Genomic DNA, 17,499 nt, shown 5'->3' with positions numbered 1-17,499 from the left:
AGATTGCTTTTGCTATTTGGGGTCTTTTGTGTTTCCATACAAATTGTGAAATTTTTTTTTCTAGTTCTGTAAAAAATGCTAGTGGTAGTTTGATAGGGATTGCATTGAATCTGTAGATTGCTTTGGGTAGTAGAGTCATTTTCACAATGTTGATTCTTCCAATCCAAGAACATGGTATATTTCTCCACCTATTTGTATCATCTTTAATTTCTTTCATCAGTGTCTTATAGTTTTCTGCATACAAGTCTTTTGTCTCCTTAGGTAGGTTTATTCCTAGATATTTTATTCTTTTTGTTGCCGTGGTAAATGGGAGTGTTTTCTTAATTTCACTCTCAGATTTTTCATCATTAGTGTATAAGAATGCCAGAGATTTCTGTGCATTAATTTTGTATCCTGCTACTTTACCAAATTCATTGATTAGCTCTAGTGGTTTTCTGGTAGCATCCTTAGGATTCTCTATGTATAATATCATGTCATCTGCAAATAGTGACAGCTTTACTTCTTCTTTTCCTATTTGGATTCCTTTTATTTGTTTTTTTTTTTTTTCTCTGATTGCTGTGGCTAGAACTTCCAAAACTATGTTGAATAAGAGTGGTGAGAGTGGGCAACCTTGTCTTGTTCCTGATCTTAGTGGAAATGGTTTCAGTTCTTCACCATTGAGAACTTTGTTGGCTGTGGGTTTGTCATATATGGCCTTTATTATGTTGAGGAAAGTTCCCTCTATGCCTACTTTCTGCAGGGTTTTTATCATAAATGGGTGTTGAATTTTGTCAAAAGCTTTCTCTGCATCTATTGAGATGATCATATGGTTTTTCTCCTTCAGTTTGTTGCTATGGTGTATCACGTTGTTTGATTTGTGTATATTGAAGAATCCTTGCATTCCCAGAATACACCTCACTTGATCATGGTGTATGATCCTTTTAATGTGCTGTTGGATTCTGTTTGCTAGTATTTTGTTGAGGATTTTTGCATCTATGTTCATCAGTGATATTGGCCTGTAGTTTTCTTTCTTTGTGACGTCTTTGTCTGGTTTTGGTATCAGGGTGATGGTGGCCTCATAGAATGAGTTTGGGAGTGTTCCTCCCTCTGCTATCTTTTGGAAGAGTTTGAGAAGGATAGGTGTTAGCTCTTCTCTAAATGTTTGATAGAATTCGCCTGTGAAGCCGTCTGGTCCTGGGCTTTTGTTTGTTGGAAGATTTTTAATCACAGTTTCAATTTCAGTGCTTGTGATTGGTCTGTTCATATTTTCTATTTCTTCCTGGTTCAGTCTCGGCAGCTTGTGCATTTCTAAGAATTTGTCCATTTCTTCCAGGTTGTCCATTTTATTGGCATACAGTTGTTTGTAGTAATCTCTCATAATCTTTTGTATTTCTGCAGTGTCAGTTGTTACGTCTCCTTTTTCATTTCTAATTCTATTGATTTGAGTCTTCTCCCTTTTATTCTTGATGAGTCTGGCTAATGGTTTATCAATTTTATTTATCTTCTCAAAGAACCAGCTTTTAGTTTTATTGATCTTTGCTATTGTTTCCTTCATTTCTTTTTCATTTATTTCTGATCTGATCTTTATGATTTCTTTCCTTCTGCTAAATTTGGGGTTTTTTTGTTCTTCTTTCTCTAGTTGCTTTAGGTGCAAAGTTAGGTTGTTTATACGAGATGTTTCCTGTTTCTTAAGGTAGGATTGTATTGCTATAAACTTCCCTCTTAGAACTGCTTTTGCTGTATCCCATAGGTTTTGGGTCGTCGTGTCTCCACTGTCATTTGTTTTTAAGTATTTTTTGATTTCCTCTTTGTTTTCTTCAGTGATCACTTCGTTATTAAGTAGTGTATTGTTTAGCCTCCATGTGTTTGTATTTTTTACAGATCTTTTCCTGTAATTGATATCTAGTCTCATAGTGTTGTGGTCAGAAAAGATACGTGATATGATTTCAATTTTCTTAAATTTGCCAAGGCTAGATTTGTGACCCAATATATGATCTATCCTGGAGAATGTTCCATGAGCACTTGAGAAAAATGTGTATTCTGTTGTTTTTGGATGGAATGTCCTATAAATATCAATTAAGTCCATCTTGTGTAATGTGTCATTTAAAGCTTGTGTTTCCTTATTTATTTTCATTTTGGATGATCTGTCCATTGGTGAAAGTGGGGTGTTAAGGTCCCCTACAATGATTGTGTTACTGTCGATTTCCCCTTTTATGGCTGTTAGTATTTGCCTTATGTATTGAGGTGGAAGAGACACATTTTTGATGAATCCTTTATGCTAACAGCCTACATTAAATGCCAAAATAGTTATGATTTAGTAAATCACAAATAAAAATTATACTTCTAATGAATAAAAAATTTATACTTATCAATTTACAAAATTACTACTAATAATAAACTATAATTTTCAAATGCATATCTTTATTTTTGCATAAATATATTTTAAAATAATAATATTACCATATGTAAAATGTTATAGTGTTTAAAATGCAGAATTTATGTGTTGATCCAAAAGTGCCACAGGAAGTTGAACGACTGCTGAAAGGAAGGTGGGGGAGGCTGGGGTGGGAAGTGAAGGGATGTGATTTTCTCTTGTCTAGTTACTTAAATCATATAGCGACACAAACAATTCTAAGTTAAAAATGCTTCTTTTAAGCGCATCTAAACACATGCAAATCTTCCTTACTAATATTACCAGGAAAATATTTTAAAGACCCTTCTTCTGCATAACATTTTGTAATTTATGTTTAGTTGATATATGAAGTTTAGAGCATTTCAGGGTCATATGTAAGTAACTTAGTATATTTCTAAACTTAGAAAAAAAATCCTTTTTCCCTTTCTTGAAGCAAAAGAGTAGTAGATCTATTTTATCAAAATGTACTCACATCGTTAGACAAGAAATCCTGTATGTATAGACTCGGTCTAAGGAAAGGGCATAGATTACTATCACTTCATCTTGTCTTGTTTTCCTTAAGCCATTTTCATTGCTTTCCTAGAAATACATGGCTGTTCAGTTAAGTGAGACTGTACATTCTACTACATCTTTAGTGAGTTGACACATTTAGGTATTTTTATTTTTCTATTATTTAAAATTCTCACACATTATGGAATAAGCTAACATCAACCGAGTTGTTTTGTTTGTTTGTTTTGTTTTGGGTAAGAATAGTCTCTTTTCCAAGTGCTTTATAGAAATTTACTTATGCATAATTCTCATAACAATCCAATCGGAAGGAACGATTATCGTTTCCACTTGAAAAAAGGGACGTTGAGCACAGGTAGCTTACAGTAGCTGTCTCCAGCTGCTCAGTTAGTGCCCAAGTCAGGCGGTCAAGTTCTATAGACTCCATGCTCTTAACCACCACCCCAAAGGTTAAAGACGACATCTTCACATGAAAAAAATTAAAAGCTAAGCTGTGATACGGCAGGATAAATGAATATCTTAGATGCAACAATGCAGTCAATGTTTTTTAAAAAATTATATTGGAAAAAAAGAATTAACCTAATGATTTATTTATTTAAGTGGTAAGTATTACACTTAATAGAGCTAAATTAATACTTAGGAAAACACATTTTATTGAAATTTACCCTTGGCTCACCATTTCATTATTTCATCTGCTAATTTTGTTAAGCCCAATTTGACTAAAAAGTTTATATACTATTTTAATACTAAAGACAAATATTTTATATATTTTTGATGTATTAAATGCCCATATATTGAAAATAGTCAATTAAATAAGACAAAACAAAATAGCCTGAGAACAGATTAAGAAAGGCAAACATAACCTTCAGGCTGGTTCTCTGTATTAATTCTCCAAATGTGCACTGTGTTCTATGTATAGAGCTGGTATGCAAACACCGGCAGCAACCACAGTTATAATGAGCATCTACCATATTATTAGACACTGTTCTTAGTACCTTATGAGGACTGTCTCATGCATCTTCAGAAAAACAGTGTATTAGTTATTAACCTTATTTTACAAATCATAAATGGGTGATGAAAATAAGTAACATAAATTACCCCCCAAGTCACGAGGGTGGTAGATAGAGGACCTGGGATACAAACTCAGGCCATCTGACCCCAGAGCCTGCAAAGCAGATTCATTGAAGAGCTTCTTATTTGGCACATCCTAGATTGCAAGGCAAAGTGGTTGGCCCTGTGATAAATCGAAACATGCATATATATGCTCTTGGGATTCAAAGGTGGGAAAGATTAAGGTCTATTGAGAGAATGGTATGGTTAAATGAAAATGATAGTAAATTTAAGGGCAACCGACCCTATTTGAGTCTGTTAGTGTTTAATATTGGAGAGGTCATTTAGGATTGCATGACAAAGAACGTGACAGGCAGCAAAATCTGGATTCAATTCACTTGTAAATTGAGAGATATAAATGATTTTTGAATGGGAAAGTATTGTGATAGCCATCAGAGCTGTATTTAGGGAGACATCTGCCAGTGGTATCTAAAAAGGAAGAGTATATATGGCTTATTGTGTTAGGTAATCTTACAAAATGAAGCATAAACAATAATTTATTGACTAAAACAAATTTTAATCATCAAAAACGGTATGCAGAATTTTTTCATCCTAAGATTGCAGACATCATTCCTTGGCACGGTTATCTAATTTGATATTTGCAAAAGTAGATAGCAGAATATGTATTCTCATGAGCCAACATCTCTTTGTGACTCAGGATTAATTTTACTGGGCATGTGAGGATTACACCCCAGAAAGCAGCTGAGGTAAATATATCAACAAAAATTTTATCAACATAAAAAGGCAGGTTACTTCATAACAGTTTTTCATTTAGGTGTTATCAAATTAGCCTTCGAGACAAATTTAATTAAAACTTTCCCATCTGAAAACTTCTGAAATTTTCTACTATGAAAGTATTTGCGTCAAACCTACATTTAATAATATTGTAAACTTATTCCTTCTACTCAGAGGGATTAGAACAACGTAACAAGTGTTTTTTGGTTTTTTTTTGTTTTGTTTTATTTGGTCAAAACTATCCATGCTATTAAAATTCAATGGCATTGCTTGCCATCATTCAGCTTTATCTGGCTAAAATCCTTTAATTCTCCCACCCCTGCTGTTGGGAGCTCTAGGCTCATCACACTTAACCTCTGCCTAGGCTTCTCAGAAAAGAATTTGTTTCAGTCCATTCATGGTTTCAATAGTTGAGCAAGCCACACGCAACTGCACACTGGTCTTTTACCCTGAGCACACTAATCTGATTGTTTTTCCACTCTACAAACTGTGGGTCAACAATCAAGCTGCCGCCAGAAACTAATTAATTTGCAAACAGGCTTCTGTTTTCACAGAGGGAAAGCTTTTGAGAGCCATGTCAGAGAGGCCAGTCACACCATGGTTACACGCATTGTCATGGCATCCACTTCTCAGGGTAAATCTCTTGCTTGATGTCACTGCACACATGAACCCAGATTACTCAGTCAGCAGTAAATCCCTATTGAGGCCCACCAAGCTCTGAATGTAGTGACTCTAGAAGAGGAAATTGGTATAGACAGGCTCTGTATTCATTAAGCTGATGGTGAGACGAGAGAAAAATAATGTTAAGAACCAAGAGAAAAAAGAGAGCTGGCTATAATTTAAAGAATTTTCCAAGATACTCTCTCACTTTTATACATTTTCATCAATTTTAATTTAAAAAGTAGAATTTTCTTTAGTAAATGTAATCATACCCTTAAAAATTATTTTCTACTCTCATCATTCAACTATAAATTCTGAAATAAGTGGTTCAAAATTTGTGATTAATGTGCCATAGTTGAGGGTTGTACTTTTTAGCCCATCATTAAAAAATGTTAAAATAGCATATCCTAACAATTTTATTCAGCTACATTTTGTCAGAGGCCTGAAAAAAAATCATCTTCCAAACATTTCCACTAATGAGTTAATTTTTATTCCAAAGTTTTACTCATTTTTTTTCTCATAAATGCAGAGCAATTTCAAACAAAACTCATTAAAAGTGATTATGGTCCTTAGATAAAATGTGACACAGAAAATAGTCCTCAGAAAAGAAGAGCAAGTAAAGGTATATTTTGGTAACTTTTCTCTTTATGAGAAAAAGAAGGCATATTTAGTGAGTGTATTAAATTTATCATCATTTGGAGAGTAGAATAATTTCATGGTATGTATTTTTTGAAAAAATTGTATTTCTGGCAGGTGGGCATTCTTTTTTCTTGGTAATAGATTCATAAGGAAAAAACCATAACTAATAGGTTGTGTTTAGACATAGTTATGGATACTTATTTTAAACTATTACATATCCATGTTTCAGCATGATTTCACCAAAAATAACCAAAAATACTAATATTTTTATTTGTGACTCTATGCACTGATACTTCAGAATTGTTAACTAATTAATACAGAATGTAATTCACAGAATATGTAATTCAAAAGTTAAAAAAGACTCTGTCTTTGTTGCTTCTTTCATAGAGGATGTTTGTGGTTGCTCTTGTTGTTTCAACTGAATGGTCACTCAACATCTATAATACTCATCTGCTCATGTAACCACAGAGTAAGGCTTCTAGAGGGCTTTTTTCCTCAAGGCCAGCAAAATATTACTAACAAGGCAGAGAAATAGTTCAAAATGGCATCATTAATAAGTCTGACATTATGCCAAACTAGATGATTAATTTTATTAAAAAAATCCAGTTAGATACTCTGATACAGTTCATGCCTTTAAAGATGGTAGAATTAAAATAGTATATCAAAAGAGTTATACAAGTGATTTAAGATTAGGTATCTGGTACCATGCAGCATTAATTTGTGCTCTCAGAATTTATTTGTGGTTACATTTCTTGGTTCTATTTTCAAAAAAATATATCTTGTGGAGAAATTTGAATCTTTAGAGAACATGAAATATCCTAGTGCATGACCACAGAGGAAGCTATGCTGATTCCAATAAGGGCAAGCCATCCTGGTATGAGTGTTACAAGTGAGAGGAAGTGGAATGATGACTCGCATACCATTTCAATTACAGGAAAAAAAGCAAGTGAGTTGGTCTATCCACAGGCACAATCCTTTTAGGAAATTCCACTAAAAGAAAACAGGTCTTCCTGAAATGAGTAGGAAGGTCTCACACTCTGGGCACTGTAATTAGGTCTGTTTGTGTGCACTGGGCCTTGGCTCTCTAAAGGATCCTTGTGGTTTCATGTATTAAACCCAGCTCTGACTGCCCTTTCACCCTGACTCAAATATAATCACTCACAGAATGAGTCTGACAAAGCTTACGAAGCATGCTCCTCCCAATGGAAGCGGGATAAAGGATACCGAAAAAACTCACATTTATTAAGTGCTTACTACATGCCAATCACTTGCTTAGTACTCTGTATGCATTATCATGTAGTCAATTTTTTCACAACTCTAAGAGGTAGGTAGTATTATAAACCCATGAATAGGTACAAGGTCAAGGTAAAACACTGTCTCACTCTAAAGACTGTAGTATTTCCTTCCATCATATAGCATTCCAATGTTAGTCCAAGACATAAATAAACAATGTTAGAAATAGTGTCCATCAAATAGAAAAATAAATGTGGGTTAGCTATCCATCTGCTCTAACGAATGACTAATATGTACAAGAACTAGATGATACTTACACAATAAATGATAAGAAATCATTACTATAACAGCAGGATAAACTTGGTTTTTTACTATGAATATACAGAGAGAAATTTTACCTAATTTTTACACTGTTAGTAAACCAAAATTAGAATTGAAGTTTAAAGCTATATAATATCAAAAGAATTTATGAAGCAAAAAGAAAAAAACAGTGAATTTTGGCACATGAGGTCCAACTCATACCAGTACATTTTCTGGAATCAAAAGTTGTTCTAACATCGAGCAATCTTAAACTAGCGGCTAGTGTAAAGGATGATTTTTAAAAAGCAGTTATGGAAAAAATCAATAGATTCCATCTCTCATGTTTCTTCATCTAAAAGTTTGTTACTTAATTCCTAATGTTTCCTGGTAAAATGAAACTGAATTTAAGCCTTTATTGCTACTATTATAAAAATGTAAACTTTAGTAATTATGAAAATAGTGAAATTCCATAAAAATTGAGACATTTCAAGATCCAATTCTACACAACAGTTGTGTTTTTAATTTTTGTTTAACAAGAACACAAATTAAAAGTCATCTGAAATAGGCCAACTAATTCTTCCAAAATAATTGAATTGGTTTGAATTGATTTGATAAAAGTAAAGTAAGTCCTGTGCCAAAGTTAATTTCAATAGCCCAGAAGACCTTTCAAAAAGTACCTTGCAAAGTAATTTATTACTTCTGGCAGCACAACTGATTGTGTAGTCTATGCTGATGCCTCAAAATTCACTTATTTTATGCATGCATGTGTAAACATTATGTTTCCAATTTTGTTCTTCAGTGGTGTTTAATTTCATGAGGCTTGTGAATCACACAGTCCCTTGGTTCTATCTCATATGTGTCTGCATCCTCCATCTTGCCGCAGTTCTGGTTTCTGCACCCTGTCAAATGTAACCTTTGTGCTAATCTGGCAAAATCAGTTCTCACATTTAGTGCTGAGAGACTGATAACTAAATTCTCAAATGAACTACACATTTGCAGAGATGAAGTACAGAGCTGCAGACAATGACTGTTTTCCCACAGTGTAAATTCTTCAGACTCAGCTGTCAACATGTGAGTGCGTAGCACAAAAGCAGCTTTAACTTGATGACTTTTTTCCTCCAAGGCCATGAAAATGAAATGGATACTATACTCTCCTTTATGTTATTCCATCTTCTAATGAGATTTTCTTTCTCATGGACAGTGAAAGCCTGTATGCCCTTTAGAGTTCTTAGTAGATCAAAGTCTCCTTCTTGCTGAACAAAAAAACAAACATTTTCCCCTCCTACATAAATATTTCAGTTTGAGAGTAGACCAGATAGCCACATTGAAAGAGGTTTTTTCCTACTAATTTTGAGTCCATACAAAGCCTAGGTTTAATAATTAACAGTGGATATTCCAAAACTGTCCTCTGGGATTTTAGAGTTTCGGTCTTCAACGGCTTTACACAGAGAGCCTTACCGTGATCTCAGCTCAGCATTTTTCTTTTCCTTAATGAGGCTTCTAATTTCTCAGATGGTCACCTGGGCACCATTCTACCTCCTCTACACCCAGAGGTGGGTATTTGACTATATGTCCAGTCCCTTTTGATTACCACAGTGTTTGTACTCAATCATGAATTATTTTAGGCATCATCTGCATTTAAAGAACAGCAAATGGGAAGTAATGTCAAACTTATTAGAAAATTGGGAGAGCAGGAAATGCAGGAAACTGAGAGAACAGACCCTTTTAAAGAGAAAGGGCTAGTTAAGTGACAAATACCACAGGAGAGGTTGTCTAAATGGAGACTGATAAAAAAAAAAAAAAAAACATAGGAAGTCATTAGTGGAGGAGCAGTTTCATGGGATCAAAGTCAGGTTGAAAATGGCTAAATCTGGTGAAAATGCTGAGAAAACAAGTTCCTAACCAGGCTATGGACTTAGACATCTAGGGACCTCGTGGCACACCATGATTAAAGGGAGAGTATGGATAGGGTAGACAAACATGTTTGCAGGTCAGGGAAGAAATCAGTGGTGAAGAAGAGATAAAAACAGCAAAAAACAGTAAATTGGGTAAATTTATGAAAAAAAATCAGTGCAATTAAGAGCAAAAGCAGTAGGGTCAAGGTGGAAGTTAAGGGGCACATCATTTTCACTAATACATGAAAAATAACAGGACAATCAGAAATGTTGTTACAGGAGGAATGAAATGCTGATTGAGGTAATTTGAGGTATGTTTTATGATTTAAATAGTCATTTTAGAATTGGGATATAGAAGAACAAAGACACATATCTCATGGTCTCCTGAAATTTCAGCGAGGTTTTAGAGCATATTGTGATTGTTCTCTAACAAACCAGTGAAAGACAGAGGTGAAATTAATTTGGGGTACCCCGGAAGTGCAGGAGAAGCAAGTGTGGCAGAAGTTCAAAGAGTGAGATAATCAAGCATCTTACTGAGTACATAGATGGACTGTAAGCCATGAGCTTCATCCTTATTAATGAGGCATATAAAACCAAAGGAGAGTTCATGAATGCAAGATTAGGGACTGGGAAGCTTTATTTTATAGGACTGAAGGCAGATATAAATGGAGATCATTATTTAATAATAAAAAATAACCATGAAAATATGGTGGGGACGATTATAAAAAAACTTTGATGAATGCATAAATGAATAATCCAAAAAAAAAACCTCTAAATGGAAGACTTATATAAGGATTATTTAGTTCAAAATCTGAATGAAAATAGTATTTATTTATTTTTGGCATATAAATTTTATAATTTCCTTCTATGGTAAATTTATTTATGTATTAAAAAGAAAAAGACAATTAAAAAAATATCTGCCTTGCAAACTATTATATATTGAATGGATAAGCAACAAAGTCCTACTGCATAGCACAGGGAACTATGTTCAATATCCTGTGATAAACCATAATGGAAAAGAATATGAAAAAGAATATATATATATGTATAATTGAATCAGTTTGGTGTACAGTAGAAATTAAAACATTGTAAATCAACTGTACTTCAATAAAATAAATTTTTTTAAAAAGTATCTGCTTCATCAAGTATGACACTAGTGACTAAAGGTCAGGAAACTGGGTTCTTGCCCCAAATCTACTATTGGGTTAGATGTAATCTTAGATAAAATATTAGTGTTAATTTCCCAACCTCTAAAATGGGAGAAAGAATTTTAGGAAGATTAAAGGAGAATCAAATGAAATGATACAAAGTCCTTTCAAAAACACTTTCAATGTAATGCTTTCAGCACAACAATTTTTTCAAACATTTAATAACTTATGCTCTCAAGGCCACATGAGAGGTGTGGAGGAAAAAAAATACTACATCATGAGATTTGTTGTGGTGTCCCTGGAAGACAAGACTGGTAAGTCATCTTATCTTTTTCCATTGCCTCCCTTCCGTAGCTCCAGCCCAGATCTATTTCTTTCCACAGTTAACTACTGAGAAACTAGTTTTGGCACAAAGCAAATATTTTCTTAAATTTTTAATCTCTCTTTTCTCTTTCTGCCCCACTTTCTCACACACACAGCCATGAAGTCACCACCATGAGTTTATCTGCACACTAGATCTCAACTCATGCTGTTTGCACCGTACAAGGAAAGCTCTCCACTGACTTACTATAGATAACTGTGTTTTGTGCCTACACTCTGGCACGCACCACCTACCATTGAGCCACCTGGAATCGTGCTGCTCTGTCCTGATTGGGTGGTGGTGCCCAAGAGTTCGGAAGATAGCAAAGTCTCGCCCCATAAAATCAGCTGCCGTTCCAGAGTATAATTCTCCATCTGTGTTGTGACAAAATAAAACCACATACACATACTTTAATTCAATTAAGGCAAGAGAAACAAAACACACAAAATACAAGTTTCATGTTAAGACCACGCTAATGCTCTCTGCATCATTATGCAAAGCTTACTTATGTTTATCCTGTGTCTTTGCTGAAGGGAGTATCTCACTACTCATTTAGCACTAACTTTGAAAAACTGAGTAAAGTATGATTCAGTGCACATTACTAAAACATGAACTTTTATATTTCCTATTATGACCAAAGACAAAGTACAAAACACAAATTATATGCATCACATTGCCTGCTTTTATATGTTTCAAACTACAATGGTTCTAATATCTTTATTTTTTAGGGTGAAGTCTCATTGCAAAATCTTGCTTATAGTTTTGATTTTAATGGAAATTAAATTTCTAATATACTTCCTTTTTAGTGGGCTCTAACTTAATAAGATTTTGCTATAATTTAGAGAAGACTAATATTTTCCTTGCCAAAAATTTTTCTTGCCTTTCATTTTTTAGTATATCAAGTGGGAAAAATGTTCTAACTTGGTATGAGCTATCATACAATCCAAAAACAAGTCCACCACATAGTTTCAGATATAACAGAAATGTGTTTGAAAAACGGTGTATTTTGATAAACACAGGCCATAATCACTACAGCTCAAGATTCTGTTGTGCTTTGACTCATTTCTACTTAAGTTGAATTAACTCTAGGTCAGAGTTTAATAATGGGAGAATCATAATCAGAAGGTTGGAATAGAAAGGAAAAAGAAATAAGGAGAAAAAGAAGTTAATATTTATTGAATACCATTTGTGCTTGCAAAGTAGTCAGGTGCTGGCTTGACACTTTCAAATTATCTCATTTAGTTCTGTCAACAACCCCATGACGTAAATGTTAACCCTATTTTACAGCTCAAGAAACCCAAGGTTGCTCAGCTAATGACTAGGCAAGTCAAGGTGAAAGTTCAAACCCAGGCCTGTTTAACCCAAGCCTCTTATACTAAATATATACCATACCACTGTTCAATAAACTGAAGTTCGTAAAAATTACATTTTCTTTCCTTTAAACAAAAAGTGCCTCATATTATTCCATTCAGAAAATGCATTATTGCCTGCTTGCTTACTGTGAATTATCAGCAAAACAAAACAACAATAAATGTAACATTTTCTCCAAATAATCTACCATAATGACAGTAAAACCTACTATTATCTTGTTGATTATTTGGATACGCTAATGTTTCTGAATTCACTGACTTGAAAAATATTCAGGAAACAAAGTAGGCATACATAAATTATAACTTAAAACATTTATATACCACTATAATTTCCAAAGGACTTTCTTGTGTATCAATCATAAACTTTCTGTGCATCTTCAGTTATCAATACCTTTGGGAAAGTCTAATTAGTCTGATCCTTTATGTGATATCTTTATTCACACCCACAATTCTCACTTGCAAATAAAGGGCTTTGAAACGAAAATAGACATTTTCAGTGGTCCAAACTAAATTAATTCCTCTGGTTCTCTGATGGGTTTGAAGGTACCAGGCTTTGGAAAACTTCCAAAGCAGTGCAGAATAGCTACATAGACAGAATCACTGAGAAACGCCAAGTTATAACTTTAAATATTAATAGAAAGACACCTTATCTTAGAGACTGAGTTTTTAAAAATTGATCACTTATTTTCAATTGTTGTGAATCAAGAAAAATAAAAGTGATGGTGTGACAATGTATTAAGTACAAATTACTAGCTAAATGGATGGTACTCATATGACACCATAAATTGCCATATTATGGCATCTTTGGGATTCAAAAGTATCTTGTCTTCTCTTTACTTAATTAAATATCACGTTGCTCAAATCTGAGTTGTTCTCACCATAGTATGCTACAATAATGTTCTATATGCCCACAAGGTAAAGAAATAACCCTTTTCGAAAGGCACAAAAACACTATGAACAAGCTATCTATAAGTTTCAAAGGTACTTTGAAACATTTTAATGCATATGGTCTACTTAATTTTAACCTATATTCAATCACTGTAACATTTTTATTAAGGTTGACACCTTATCTTTTTACAAATAATTGACTGATAGAAGTGATGAATTTTTAAACTTCAGGTGAATGAGAGAATGTTAGTTAAAAACGTGTTGTGAAAGCAGCCTAAAATGTTCATGTCAATTTCAAATACTTTCATGTTGGAACACCTGTCTGTCATAGGGTGACGTGTATCCTCTTTACCTTGAAAAATCAAAAGTATTAAATTACTAGTTGAACCTCATTGCCCCCTCAACCACGTTAGGTGATGAAAATCATGAAAGGTGAAAACAGAACAACCAAAAGGTGAAAACTGAGCAATTTCATATCAGACTGTAGCCAGACCATGCCTAACAGTAAGTGTAATCAGAAATGGAAGAGTAAAGAATATCATCAGTTAATTGTTTTTTTCATTTAGCTTTTTCAGTGTGAGTAAAATTCATAATCACGGTTGCTAATATATGTAAACTCTATTCCAGATACAGTTGAAATAATGAAAACTGTAACCAAATAAACATTATTTGGATATTGACAGGTATTTGTTTCTCATATTCATTTGTTTAGCTGTTTTATAACTTATGACTCTTTTTTGATCCATTCCCACATGAGGAAGGCAAAAAACAATATAAATGAAGGCAAAGGCAGAAAGACTGACTTTCTTTCTCTTTTGACAGCAGATAAGTAGGTCACTCAGAGAATGTAGAAGAGTTAGAAGAGTTCATCAGTAGAAGAGCTAGTGACTGAATTTATTACTAAAGACAAAATTTATAAAGAGTTGACTTAGAAACCAAAGGAAGGTTGTAGTTAAGGCACCAGTTGCCTCCAGTCATAGGAAATTACCTCCTACTCAAATATTATTTTTAGCAAGAGTCAACATGATATCTATGAGCTGGAGGGCACTAGATGATTAGGTGGGCATGAGGGCACATTCTCATGTTGTCAATGCTCAATATCACTAACTGTTCCTTTACACCAGGCCTTAGATCAGATTTTCTGCTCAGATATCTATAGGATTCTTATCAAGGATGACTCCTCCAGAAATTGTATGACATATTTTTTATTTGGCCCAACTGTATAGGTGGTAGAATATCCTACTCTTGCATTCTCTTTAAGCAGATATATAATATCAACTCAGACTATACTTCATTTAATGTAATTGTGTATTCTACCCTGTATTAAAGACTTATTACATTCTTTGGCTATCTGAAATGATCTGACAATTTCTGAGTTTAGGGCTTCCCTGGTGGCACAATGGTTAAGAATCCTCCTGCCAATGCAGGGGACACAGGTTCGAGCCCTGGTCCGGGAAGATCCCACATGCCACGGAGCAACTAAGCCCATGCGCCACAACTACTGAGCCTGCACTCTAGAGCCCGTAAGCCACAACTACTGAGCCCATGTGCCACAACTACTGAAGCCTGCACGCCTAGAGCCTGTGCTCCGCAACAAGACTGCACGCCAAGAGCCTGTGCTCCGCAACAAGAGAAGCCACTGCAATAAGAAGCCCGCGCACCGCAACGAAGAATAGCCCTCACTCGCCATGATTAGAGAACGCCCGCGCGCAGGAACGAAGACCCAACGCAGCCAGAAATAAATTAATAAAATAAATTTATTTTAAATATATATATATATATATCTGCGTTTAAGCAATTTACATACCTTAGTTGACTTATATTTGGAGAACAAATGTATTTTTTATTTTTTTAAAAAAGCCCACTTGCCAAACTTCTTTTGTATGTTCGAGGTCATTTATGAAGTTATCAAATTATGTGTGTTAATTTTCCAATTTTATGACCCTAAGTATAGGTAAATGTTAGCTTACAATGATTCATATTGCATTATGGCTAAGATACATACTTTTGGGCTTTCCCATATATACTAAGTTACTAGTGAAAGAAAATATATCTGTCCAATTTTATTAAATTGATGGTAGAATATACTCAAGGAATTGTTATACACATCAAAAAGTAGTTGTGGATACTCTGTCCAATAAAGTTGTTAAGACTTTCTACAAAAATACCATACAGGCAGTTTGATGTCTCAAAAATAATATATCAGACTGGGATAAATTAGTACTGACAGATGTAACTAACAAGCTAGAAATTGTCAAATATGAAAGTTGCTCTTTCATATTTGAGTACACTGCCATTCTTAATTGTCTCTAAGGAAAGCATTCTTTACTGAGATGAACAAAAAATTTAGTGAACTGCATTTCCACCATGGCAGTGTTACCTGAGAAGCATGTGTTAAAAACAAAAGTTCATATGTACTCTGTACTTTCTGTTCACAGCTCAAAATGAAGTAAAAACGTGGCTTAGATCAGTTAATGTATTGGATTACAATTCCTAAAAAGGGTGTGGTGAGAAGAAACAGAAGGTGAAAAAAAAATATTTCCTGATGAAATCACAGCATTACTAACACAGGTGTAAAGTGTATCATGGATATGAGCAAAAATCAAACAAACCTAAAGACCAAGCCATTATGTTGTTAACACCTTAAGCAAATTCCACTCACAGCATAGCAGAGTAATTAGAAACAGAGGGAAAAAATATGTCTCACACACACACACACACACACACACACACACACACACACACACACACACACACACACACCCCCAACATGGCATGGATGAAAGCTACTTCTTGAGAGTGGAAGGGTATGGCAATACTTTTACATTTTCACATTTGTTAAGCAACCTTTTCTATAACAATAAATGTAGTGGCTTTGTTAATACTGTCCTTTTAAAACTAACATTTTTTGAGTAGTTGTAAATGATACAAAATTAAAAATGTAAAATTTATACATTACCAAATCTCTCTCCTAGCCTCCCTACAGGCAACCACTATTACCAGTTCCCCTTTTTTCAGTTTCTACTTCCAAATATATGCCAGAAATATGTACGTACCCAAATATAGTATGCTATTACATTGTCTTATTTCTCACAACAAACTTGGAATTTGCATAGCCATGCCATTTTACATACACAGAAACTGAGGCTCAGAGAGGTTCAAATAATGTTCTCAATTACAGTTAATTAATTTGGGGAGTACCTTTAATACCAAGTGAGAGCATATTCTAACGTTAAATTATGTTCTTTCCTGAGGCATAGCAGAATTATAGCATAGTTATAAAGAAGCAAGTAACCTCAATAAAGGACGTCACAGCTTTTGAATTAAAATAGTGTTGCAAATATTTTGAGGGATTTTACCAGGTCTAGTATGGCCTGCTCATTTTTCTGTATCTTGCTACTCAACTGATCCAGAAATTAACTTGTTGGCTTTAATAATCTCCTTTGTCAATAAGCACTAAATATCTCTGAAAATTATTCAATTACTTTACAGTACTGGCTAGGTGAGATCTGGGCTTTCATTTAGAAGCTGTTTCTCTGAAATGCCTACCGTTCTTTTCTAGCCATACATCCTCTCCTTTACTCGTGAAACTTCCCTCATTCTCTTTTCCTTTTCACAAACCTATACAACTGTTTCAAGGAAGTTCTAACATAAAACCAAAACTGCGGCGTTTCATATTCTTTGTGGACATTGTGTGGTTGCATGCCATATGAACTATGTAATACTTAGCTGTCATCATTCTTTCTCAGTGGAATATTAAAATAAATAAGCAAATCCCTACTGAGAAACATACCACAAAATAAAGCTGCTCTAGGCACCCTTTTACATACTGCTTTTTTGAGGAATATCTATCTTTTTTTGTTCAGTATGTAATTTAAATAAGTATAGCCTGCAGGTTCAAACAAGATAGGACTCCTCCCCTTTGTTTAAGACAGTTTTCAAATTTCTGTGTGTGCACTTAAGGAAGTCATCCACACGTAATCACTAGGCTATCTGCGAATAGGAAAATTATAAGTGTGTTACATTTGCTGCATTCCTTCAGGTCTTAAACTTTTGTTACAGTGCTCCATAAATGGATCAAATGGACTAAAATTGTCTACATTTCCAAAGCAATAGAGGAGATAATTCATGCTGTAATGGTTTTATTCTTAATAGTAAAAGGATCAGTGAAACAGCGATAAACACTAGAGAATACTGGAAAAACTATATTTTCAAGTTAATGCTGTAGTCAGTATGACTAGAGTCTTACTTCGTTGAATAG

The 17,499-nt window shown here is 34.2% G+C and overlaps 1 protein-coding gene across 1 annotated transcript in view; it reads right to left on the bottom strand.

The window, feature by feature from the left end:
• SEMA3A (semaphorin 3A) overlaps positions 1 to 17,499 on the bottom strand; it is a 548,785-nt gene that overhangs the window by 112,518 nt on the left and 418,768 nt on the right. Inside the window, exon 8 of the mRNA XM_024129840.3 lies at positions 11,235 to 11,354. Within this exon, the coding sequence (XP_023985608.1) occupies positions 11,235 to 11,354 (120 nt within the window). The remainder of the gene's footprint in view (positions 1 to 11,234; positions 11,355 to 17,499) is intronic.

The sequence above is a fragment of the Physeter macrocephalus genome, chromosome 5 (assembly GCF_002837175.3).
Source record: "Physeter macrocephalus isolate SW-GA chromosome 5, ASM283717v5, whole genome shotgun sequence".
NCBI classification, from domain to species: Eukaryota; Metazoa; Chordata; class Mammalia; order Artiodactyla; family Physeteridae; genus Physeter; species Physeter macrocephalus.
This window is presented reverse-complemented; position numbering and strand designations above follow the sequence as displayed.